The sequence below is a fragment of the Gossypium arboreum genome, chromosome 5 (assembly GCF_025698485.1).
Source record: "Gossypium arboreum isolate Shixiya-1 chromosome 5, ASM2569848v2, whole genome shotgun sequence".
NCBI lineage: Eukaryota > Viridiplantae > Streptophyta > Magnoliopsida > Malvales > Malvaceae > Gossypium > Gossypium arboreum.
Genome location: NC_069074.1, coordinates 6,705,629 through 6,716,779, shown reverse-complemented (window position 1 = coordinate 6,716,779; position 11,151 = coordinate 6,705,629). Strand labels below are relative to the sequence as shown.

Genomic DNA, 11,151 nt, shown 5'->3' with positions numbered 1-11,151 from the left:
AAATAAAATTATCATCTTATCATATCATATTTTTAAGTAGAAAATTTATATTCGAAACCGTGAAAGTGTTATCTCATAGATATTTGATAAAGAATGATATGTTTGAAATCCGAAGATCAGCAATATCTCTAAGGCAAAACTTAATGGAATTTATCATATATATTCCTTTAATTCGAAATAATCCCGAGCTATTCTAGAAAAAAAAAATTTGCAATTAAATGAAGAAAAATATTTATTTACTTTTCAGCAAAACCGTCCAACAACTAAAAGGCGATTTTCAGTGAAACTTAAAACACGCACAAACAATCTCAAACACAAAGACGCTGCTTTTATTTATTTATTTATTTTTTGTTGAAAAAAAAAAGGGAAATGGTTTAATCTTTTTTTTGAATTAAGTAAAACCAGCTCAGCAACTCGGGGAAAGAGTTGAACTTCTATTCAGAAGCCATAACCCTTGATTTCGAAGAGCCAATCTGCTATTACGGGTCCCTTTACCAGAATCAAATTTCAACAGCCTTGGATTCATGGCAAGCGAGCAGAACCAAATTTATCACGAAAAGCAAAGATTACAATTTTGCCTCTTACATTCCCTTAACAATCTCTTCCAGGTACCTTCTTTCTCTCTCTTTTCTAGTATGTTCTTGACAATGGGTTTTCGTCAATAATTTGTAATATTTTGTTTCAATTCAGCAAAAGGATGCATTCACTCGAGCCACTTTGAATTCTATAGCTGAAAGACTCGTTCTTGATGACCCGGAAAAGGAAATTTGGACACCCTTTTCTTTAGTCTTTAAGCCTCACCATAATTCAGTTACTGGCAACTATGATATAAATGTCCTAATTGCTGCACTTGAAGGGAGAGGGAAGACTGTGATTTGGCATGATGGTCGAAATGGGGCTTCGGCTATCGACCTTAATGATGGATTGTTGATGGGAATCGTGGTTAATGTTCCTGTTAGACGGTATGGTGGACTTTGGAAAAGTAGGCATTGGATTGCGGTGAGAAAGATCGATGGAGTTTGGTACAATTTGGACAGTGATCTTCAGGCACCTCACTGTTTTAAGGATTGTGGAGAAGTTAGGGAATTCTTGAATTTTATCATCAATCATGATGGCCAGGTTTTGCTTGTAAAAAATGATAATACACAATGAGCTTTCTTCACCCTGAATTATTTGGAAATTGGAATGTAAACCTTGAAAAGCTGTGTATTTATTTTGTACTTTTGAAAGATTAAGATGCAGTTTACTAGAGAAATTCAATGCATTTACTATTATTGATCTGTTTATGCTTTTTTTTTTTTGCTGAAAAACCAATGATGATGAGTAATGGATGTTTGGTTCTGGAACATCTTGTTTGAAGAAATTGTAATGACAGTTGAAGAGGATGTGAGAGGAGACATTGATGTGATGATTTTGCAATTATATATTTGTCATTGAACCATATTTGACTATGATCTTAAGTTTTGGTGCTAAATCGCTGTTGGTACACCAGTGTAATAGAATTCTACTTCAAATTAGACTATGTTCCTGGTTTGGATTGTGTGTCACTTTTAGAGGAAATCTGATTAAAAGCATAGAAAATATGTGCAGACCTTGAGAGCAAATTGCAAAATTTTACTGGTGTATACTCCCTTGGCCTCAAAACAGATGGTTGAAGATTATTAAATTATAGAATCCCACATCAGCTGGAATTTGATTAATTGAAAGTGCTTAATTTTTCAGTGAGCTAGCTTTTTTTTTTTTGTGAATGTGGCTTTATATTTAATCGTTTGATTATCTGCTAGTTGTCGCATAGTGCTTCAAATCTGACAGGATCGAAATAGGAAAAAGTAGCTAAGAGTTGGCAAACCAGAAAAACAAAATGAAATGAAAAGAGAAGTGCCTAGGCAACACGTTTTAAGAAGTCTTAGTTAGTGTGTTGCATCATTGCATGTGTCTATTCCTATGCCTTCCCTTTTCTGGTTAACCTATAATCCCATCACATGGACTTTCACCCTTTACTCATCTTTCCCCACTCTCATCATTTGTGATCTGGTTTCCTTCTATCCTCAAGCATAGGTATACCGGTACCTGCTTCAGCTTTGCTTTATGCCTAAACTTGTGTCCACTTGGTTGAGTGGTTAATTTATAATCTCAAGAAAATGGAAGGGATTGCAGATTTTGGGATTCGAATTTCAGAGTTCAAACTTATCAAATATCACACTTTTTAAAAAATAGTAGAGCCTTCTTTCGATAAACTAAACTCGGGGTTCATCAAGAACCTTATTTTAGGAACGACCATCAAACCCTAGAGGAGCTACACCATCATGAGATCAACCTGGTTTGGTAATCACTAAACCCTGATAGAATCTTCTCATTCATGCATCAAGATAGCCAAGAAGTGTAGGGTTTTTTAATTCACCACTAACAAATATTCCACTACTTTAGTCTTGACAAATAATCTCACACTAATTGGTTTTCGGTCATTCGAAATCTGAGTGGACTTGAAATCATGACAGCAAATTGCATGTACCAGAAATTAGGCTTAATTCGGTACTTCTGAATTCCAAACTACATAAATCAGTGAAACGTTTTGAAAGAAAAGGAAGTAGGAAGATTCTATCTTAGTCCAGCTTTCAGCATAGCATTTTATACCCATTAGTTACACTTCCATCTTCAACTCCATCAAGCTTAATAATCTTTTAACTTAATGAATGCTTTTGCATCCAATATTTCAATTGAAAAAGATAATTTCTAAAAGTACAGATGTAAATATAACTTAAAATCAATCAATTAATTGTAGATGAAAATACTGAAGCTAAATATATAAATCACAAATAAAACATGAGATTTAACACTTTTAACATTTCTTTTTGGCATTTGAGATAATCATAATGCTACATTGTAATCATGGTGCATCTTTTGTCATGTCTAATCATACTTTATCCTTTCTTAATGAATTATGTATTTGTCTAAAGGGTTTGGGGGGTTGGGAAATTGAAGCCTGTTATGTCTTTAGCACATCTGGTTTTCTATGGCTTTGTAATTTTCTTTCTATCCAACTTTCACATCTATTTTGTTAGATTTTGGTCCATCCAATTCAATTGATGGAACATATGTATACAAGAGATTGGAAATAAAGAAAAAGGTTGCAGTTATTATGATTGAGATCTATAAATAATGGTTATTTTAACTAATGTCAAAGATTTACCGAAAGGTTATCTCATCTAAAACTTCTTTTTCTAAAGGGAAAATTAAACTTAAGAAAATAGCACAAGGGCCCCTTAGAAAAAAGAATATCCAGTTTAAATATGCCCACCTCTTTTTCCCTATGTGAAACATCCCTTTTAGAGATTCCAATTGGAAAAGAGCAGTGGATAATCATAGAAAACTCAAAGGAGGCTACCCTAACTTGTGCCTTGTTTTTTTTTTATTTTATATACTTTTCCTCTCATCTAAAAGCTTATTGCCAACTTCTTTGAACTTGTTTTTTTTTTAATGGATACCATGATTTGATGTTGGTTCTAGTTTTAGTTTATAGCCCCTCGTGTGTGTATATAAGAACTCCAGGTCCCCGCCAAATATAGAGGACAATGATGGCTATTCATCTTTCATTTGTAGCTTGCATAGAGGCCCTTCTTTTTAACTTTATTATGATGTTAGCCTTTTGAAATCCAAAAACTACCGTTCATACATACATAGAATTTGATCCTAAAGGCCAGAAGTATGAGACCCCTAATCACTTAATTCGAAATAGTTCCATCAACTTGGAATCAAAATGCTTAAAACTAATTTAAAATAACCTGCAATCTTTAGGGATATCTGTCCCGTTTTTCTTTGTATAACAAGACGTCAGCTTAATTCTTCCGAAGTATCCCACCATTTGAGCCGAAGAGTTAGTGGCGCACTTATACCGTAACTCGAATTTGGCCCAGCAGCCTGGCTGAGTGCTTGCAAACTTTAATTCAGATGTTGCTTGCAATATTTACTGTTTTGCCCTATCTTAGGCTTGGGTGTAAGTGTCCAATGTGAATACATTAAGGGTCGTGTCTTAATATGTATCGAATGTGTACTTAAAAAAAAAAAAAAAAGAGTCAAAGCAACATAGCTTGAACCTAGATTCTTTTCTTTGATCATTTATCATCATCATGCTTCCCAGGGCATATAAAAAGGAAAAATGAAAAAAAGCAAATTTCAGATAGTATCCCATTACAAAAGGAAAGTCCATGATTTTGATTCTGATTACAAAAATCTTTCACTATTAAGTGTGGGTCATATTTATTCATAACTCTATTATTTTTTTTAATTGCTTTCTCCCCCTTGCCTAGACCTTTTATATTTGTCAAGCTCTCCCACCCACACCACACCCCATTTTCTATCATCTGCTTTAGCTTCAACTCTATAACCAAATTACCCTTTTCTCTCAAAGTGCAGCTAACTGAAGAAGATGGCAACTAAAGGGATCAACCAAACCACTCAAAAGGAAAACAACAAGCCAAATGGTTCCATTTTGCAGAATTCTAATGATACCACGGCTGCTGAGAACATAAGTGCTATCAGGAGTTGTGGCTTCATGCGATGCAGATCATCGGAATTTTCGCCGGTAAGGTTTTTCAAACACCTCGGTGGCAAAGCAGCAAAAGGTTTATATGTGGCAGTGGTATCCATGAGAATTAGGCCTTCCCATAAGGTTTCTTCTTCTTCATTAGGAAGACCGAAACCATTTGAAACTCCTGTTGATTCTCATAGAAATGCTGCCATTGAAGACTGCATCGAATTTATCAACTCTTCTGCTTCTTTGCCTAGATCAAACTCTGTTTCTGCTTCATAATTCTCACTGAACTCTGTAGTTCATGAAGATATTAAGCAACCTATTCCTAGCAGTTACATGTACATTATCGTTTTCTTTCCAGATGATCAAAGTAAAGGCTTGTTTAATTTACTTATGAAAAACAATGGAGTATCTTATGGTTTGGTTTATCCTACTGTGTACATTCTGTTGGAGGTGCATATTTCAGTGAAGCTTACCGGCAAACTTGCTGTGTTTCATAGGTTTCCAAATCAGTCCAGTTCTAGCTATATTTTATTCGTTTCTACCACTTTTTTTACCAAAAAAGCTTTCTAAATAAAGTTAATAGAATATTCAAAGAGGACGACTCGAACCAAGTGCAAAACGCTTAAGTTGAGACAGCAATCACATGGTATGTTTTTCCAATACCACATGATATTAGAATTTTTAATTAGCTTTTTGACATAGACTTGGCTGAGGAGGAGAAGCTATGTTTTCTTCAAGGCAAATAGTCTATACCAACAGCAGGTGAATATGTTTGTGCTACTCTTTGTTGGTCCAGAGGGATGGAGGAGGCTAGGTTAGTCGAAAAACCAATATCAACATGCCAAGTTGTGTCACATACATCCTTATCCTTTGTCATTTGGCACCCAACAATCACAACCTACGTATCCATCACGTTCTTTTTCAGCTAGTCAACTATGACAGAAATGAGTTAGAAATCAGATGTAATAGAATGTAACAAGATCGTAACAGATACAGATCATTGTTTGTTTTATACTTGCGGTTGCATATGTGTGTATATATATCATTGAGTTAAACCTTACAACTACTCCGAAAGAGGGCCAAGGCCAATCATTATTTATCTTTTCGGTTTTCACCGAATCTTGTTTATTGCTTGGAAGCTATCCATTTCCCATTGGTCGAAATGGCTCCTTAATTTGTATAACCAGCGCCAGCTCTGGCTGTTTCTCTAACTGAATTGTTACATCATTTGTAATATGTTATATTCCTACGAGGCATGAACTTCATTGTCTTCAGGTTTATGCATTAACCATGTAAGAAAACAGTAACAGCAGTTCCTGTTTTAGTCACTGATGCATGAAAATGATGCCGTATACAGCTTGCTTTTTTGCAGATAAATTTTTTCATCAGATACAGTAAATCAAACATTCCAATGTTCTAAATCAAAGAAACATAAATTAATCACTAAAACTTTTATGAGACATTCATCCAAGAAACACCCTGATTTACTAGGTAGAGGTGTTCAATTAAATTTCTTATTGGTGGAATGGCCAAAAATAAAATCAGTAAAACCAAACATCTAACTTCAAATGAATTAGTAATTTATAAGATTTTTAAGTCGTGTGCATTGAAGGAAATCGATAACAGCTTAGTGTTCAAGAATGAAGAAAGGTTCATAATATTGAAGATAGAAAACATGAATTAATTCCAAACCAATGAAACTTCCCCAGAGGCTGATTATAGTATCTTTCATTTCTTGAAAAGCCCTCCAAGCCCAAAGCCACCATTGCCCTTCTTCTTCTGAGGGATTGAAACAGAGTTCTTGCGACCACTGGTAGTGCCACTGCCACCACCATTCTTTTCTTCAACTTTCTTGAGGATAGGGTCAGTTTCATAAAACTGCTCTTCCTTCTGCAAGTTCCCAAGAATCCAATCGAAAAGCCCTTTCTCTTCTTTGCCTCCACCTGCACCTTTTGCAGCTGCTGTTGCGTAAATCCTTGTTTTTGAAGGAACAAAGGAAAATATAGGGAGAGAAGCCATTGTTACTTAGCTTAGAAATTGAACTGGTGTTTTTCTTTTCTCTTCCTTCTACTGAAATGATGATGAACAATAATGTTATTGCTGAAATATACACTTTTATGGGGATAGTGTTAGCAGTGAAATTTGGACCGCTGGATTGGGATTTTAAGATATGATGAGTGGGAAAACAATGGAGTGCGAGTGTTTGTACCACGAGCTCGCGACAAGTGGCTTATCTTCAGTACTGGATTTTCAAAGGTTCTTTTATTTATTTATTTTGGTCTGGGCGAGAATTGATCTTAGCAGATATGGATATGGGGTTTCACGCGTGGCAATTTTGTAACCTCAGCCCAATGAACCAAATTTTTAGTAAATTTGGCAATTCAACAAATCTAACCTTTTTTATCCTAATAAAGACGAATCTAGCTTTGCCCCATTTTTATTTCAACTTTTACGTAACTTTGGGTTTTTTTCTTGTAATGAAATTTGATTTTATAAATGTAATTGGTAAGAATACGATTGTCATGTTAGCAGTCCTCCTCCTGGCAAATACGGTATTCAGCTATCTGTATAAGTGGTTCTTCTTCGTCGCAGGAACCTTGTTCTTCCACTTCCTTAACACCAATAGCACAAGCATTTTGTCCAATACCATAAATTATTCCCGTCGCTAACCTTCATAGGTTTTGTCTCCTTGTAAATACCCTCAACGAAACTATACCTCCGCTTCTTACTTGGTCTCAAAATCTCCTCTTTCCCGGAATTTCTCCAATCTTTGCTCAAGTCATCTCATATTGATTATGTTTGAAGAATCTCTCTCTTTCATCATCTTTCGCTCTGATTTTCTTGTCGTTCTTATTCCCATTGCTGCTGCTGATGCTGTTGTTATCTTCATCGCTGAGTTGCATCAGCTGTTGAGCGGCTGCAGCCATGTCCGAGTCTGTCATCAACATCCGTTGCAACTCAACAGAAGAGTACTCAGATCCCGGCATTGGGCCTCAACGAAATCAAGGGCTAAATGATTTGCTCTCTTCCTTCGGTCTTCTTCTTCTTGTTTTTCAGATTGGTTTGGTTAAACTACTCTGCCAGTAGTTTCCCTGTGAATTGAAAAAGTTTTTTGACCGAAGAACGGAGAAAATGAAAAGAAAAAAAAGTTAAGACACCTGTGGTTTAGGGTAACTGAAACAAAGAAACAAAAACAAAAGCTAACATGAAAATTTTAAAATAATTTTATTATTTGGAAAAAACTGCATGTTTCCTTTTAAACTATATAACTTTATTGGGATGTTTAAAATAAAAACTTTTAATAGTTAGATGATCATATGAGTAAATTATTCTTTTCTTAATAGATTAATATTTTAAAAATAAGGTTAATTTGGTTTTAATAATTTTTAAAATGTTTTTATTTACTTTTTCATTTTTATAAAAAAATTAACTAATTTTCATTATACCAAACATTAAATTATAAATATAATTAGATTTTTTTTCGAGACAGGACAAAAACATCCAATTTTGGTAAGAATGATTTTCTTTTCTCATATGTAAATGTAAATATTTAAAAAATATATATAGTTAAAATTTTAAATTCAGTATTAAATCTTTTCATTTTATAAGTTTATATATTTTAAATTTACATTTAATTAAATGGATCTGTTTAATTCAATCTAAACTTAACCTACCTCTTTTTAAGAAGTTTGATAATCTTAAATATACTGAAAAAGCAAATATAAATCAATATTCTTTCAAACAAAGCAATAACGGAGTCCAAAGAAATCCCATCGGCCATCGCCAAAACATAAATGGATACTATTACAATAATTGGGCTATAAACCTGGGCTTTAAGCTCACAGCCCGTTTGGGGTTATTTGCAGTTTCCCCCTTATATTTTGTAATTCCTAACTCCGAAGAGAGGAGAAAATCAATAGGGGGTTGGTGAGTTCCTTTTTCCTCGAGGAAGAAAAGTGCAAAAGAGAAAATATCTTAAACCCTAGATGATTTTCTTTTCTTTATCCCAAAGTTTCCCTTCTCTTTTCTTCTCAATATACATATATTATAAGCTTACATGTTTTATGTGTAGGTTTTGTGAACAAAAACCCATTTTTCTCAGTGCGGGTAAACGATCTCCAACCACTCGTCTTTTTCTTATTGGAAATTTAGGGTGGGCAGCAATGTATGAATAATTCCAAGAAAAGTAATGTCATAACTGTCAACTTTTGTTTTGTGGGAAAACAATGGCTTAATTACACCCTTAGTCCTTTATATCATCTAGATTCGAACACAAATATGGAATATAAATGCATTTAATGAAAGTATATTTTAAAATCCATACTAATAAATGAAATTTTTACATAAAAAAATCACTATCATCATCTAACAAACCAGTACCAATATTAATTCTTCCAGAAGGCTAAGCATCCGGATGGGAATTGAATAAATTAGCTTAATTCTAACGACTGCAAATGTAATAAGTCTTTGATCTATGGTACCTACTTGAAAACCTTTTGCATGGTTTTCGTGTAAATTACCTCACGTACGTAGTTCATATCAACCCACCAGCAAACCTCTCTTCAATGGACTCAAATTTCCTAACAACTCTTCCTAATCTTTTTCTCCTTTTCATCACTTTATATATAACATCTTTCTTATCAGTCACTCTCAAAAATTAGTTTCTGTAATACCCCATGGAAACCCTTCAATTAGTCTTCAGCTTGGCTGCTGCAATTTTTGCTTACTCAATCTGGTTCCATTTCCTAGCCAGGAAATTAACCGGTCCAAGAGTATGGCCCCTGGTCGGTAGCCTACCGCTTCTTTTCATGAACCGGAGGAGAATCCATGATTGGATTGCTAATAACCTACGAGCCACTGGTGGTTCAGCAACCTATCAAACATGCACCATTGCTCTTCCTTTCCTGGCTCTCAAGCAAGGGTTCTATACCGTCACTTGTCACCCCAAAAACATCGAGCACATTCTTCGGACGCGGTTTGATAATTACCCGAAAGGGCCTCATTGGCAAGCTGCGTTTCATGATCTTTTGGGGCAAGGAATCTTCAATAGTGATGGAGAGACGTGGCTTATTCAAAGGAAAACAGCAGCACTTGAATTCACAACCAGGACACTCAAGCAAGCTATGGCTCGGTGGGTGAATAGGTCCATCAAGAACCGGCTATGGTGTATTTTGGACAAAGCAGCCAATGAGAAGGAATCAGTGGACTTGCAAGATTTGTTGCTTCGCTTAACGTTTGACAACATTTGTGGCCTTACCTTCGGTAAGGATCCACAGACACTGTCTCCTGACTTGCCTGAAAATACATTTGCTATCGCTTTCGACGCTGCCACTGAAACGACTCTATATAGGCTTCTTTACCCTGGTTTTCTATGGAGGTTGGAGAAGTTTTTGGGCATCGGGGCTGAGAAAAGATTGAAGAGTAGCCTCCAAATCGTCGAAGACTACATGAACGGTGCCATTGAAGCACGAAAACAAACTCCATCAGATGATCTACTATCCCGTTTCATGAAGAAAAGAGACGTTAAAGGCAACCTCTTTACAAGCGATGTTCTCCAACGCATTGCTCTGAACTTCGTCCTCGCCGGAAGGGACACCTCTTCCGTAGCCCTCAGCTGGTTCTTCTGGCTCATCATGAACCACCCAGAGATTGAACAAAAGATCATCAACGAAATATCAACGGTTCTTCGTGATACACGTGGTCCAGATCCCAAGAAATGGGTTGAAGAGCCTTTGGCATTTGACGAAGCCGACAGATTGATATATCTGAAAGCAGCATTAGCTGAAACACTACGTTTATACCCCTCAGTTCCCCAGGACTTCAAGTACGTAGTCGAAGACGATGTCTTACCCGACGGCACATTCGTGCCGGCCTTCTCAACGGTGACTTATTCCATATATTCAGTTGGAAGAATGAAGACTATATGGGGAGAAGCATGCATGGAGTTTAGGCCTGAAAGGTGGCTATCACCAGAAGGTGACAAATTCGATCCCCCGAAGGATAGCTACAAGTTTGTGGCATTCAACGCTGGACCAAGGACTTGCCTGGGGAAAGACTTGGCTTACTTGCAAATGAAGTCAGTGGCCTCAGCTGTGCTGCTGCGTTACCGGCTCTCTCTAGTTCCTGGACATAAGGTGGAGCAAAAGATGTCTCTCACACTGTTTATGAAGAACGGCCTCCGAGTTTACTTGCAGCCTCGTACACTTGCATAGAGATGGGTTGTCTCAACTGTGTATTTGCTCTTATGGGGATACAAGGAAAGGCATGGAGGATCGTTGTTTCAAGTCAGATTTTGGGGGATTATAGTTTGATTTGTTTTAGTTTCATAAATTTCATAGAATATTTGTTTGAGTGTTGAAATTATTGGATGCGGTAGCTTAAGAGTACACTAAGTTGTCATTCAAAAGAGTAAAATGTATTTGTTATATGTTTATATTCCATATCACATAATATGGGTGTCTATATGCTTATTTAATAATTTCAATAAGTTATACCCTCAATTTTCAGCTCACATCAAATCTAGAGATTTGAAGCTTCAAACTTATCTTTTTGCCCATGTCATACCATGTTCATATATTTATATCGACTATAAATATTTTTAAAAAGTTACACATAGA

The 11,151-nt window shown here is 35.8% G+C and overlaps 4 protein-coding genes across 4 annotated transcripts; 3 read left to right on the top strand and 1 right to left on the bottom strand.

Moving 5' to 3' along the window:
* The first annotated feature begins 244 nt into the window (after positions 1–244).
* On the top strand, positions 245–1,255 carry LOC108488434 (josephin-like protein). The gene is made up of 2 exons (XM_017792710.2): positions 245–608; positions 691–1,255. Exons 1-2 carry the CDS (start codon positions 525–527, stop codon positions 1,150–1,152), a joined length of 546 nt encoding a protein of 181 aa, XP_017648199.1. The 5' UTR covers positions 245–524; the 3' UTR covers positions 1,153–1,255.
* Positions 1,256–4,300: 3,045 nt separating this feature from the next.
* LOC108488435 (josephin-like protein) lies at positions 4,301–5,597 on the top strand. The gene has a single exon (XM_017792711.2). It carries the CDS (start codon positions 4,427–4,429, stop codon positions 4,808–4,810), a length of 384 nt encoding a protein of 127 aa, XP_017648200.1. The 5' UTR covers positions 4,301–4,426; the 3' UTR covers positions 4,811–5,597.
* A 510-nt stretch (positions 5,598–6,107) lies between these two features.
* Positions 6,108–6,770, bottom strand: LOC108488475 (uncharacterized). Its single transcript, XM_017792750.2, has one exon. It carries the CDS (start codon positions 6,551–6,553, stop codon positions 6,263–6,265), a length of 291 nt encoding a protein of 96 aa, XP_017648239.1. The 5' UTR covers positions 6,554–6,770; the 3' UTR covers positions 6,108–6,262.
* A 2,417-nt stretch (positions 6,771–9,187) lies between these two features.
* LOC108488867 (cytochrome P450 86A1-like) lies at positions 9,188–11,052 on the top strand. Its single transcript, XM_017793148.2, has one exon. It carries the CDS (start codon positions 9,211–9,213, stop codon positions 10,744–10,746), a length of 1,536 nt encoding a protein of 511 aa, XP_017648637.1. The 5' UTR covers positions 9,188–9,210; the 3' UTR covers positions 10,747–11,052.
* Positions 11,053–11,151: the final 99 nt, after the last annotated feature.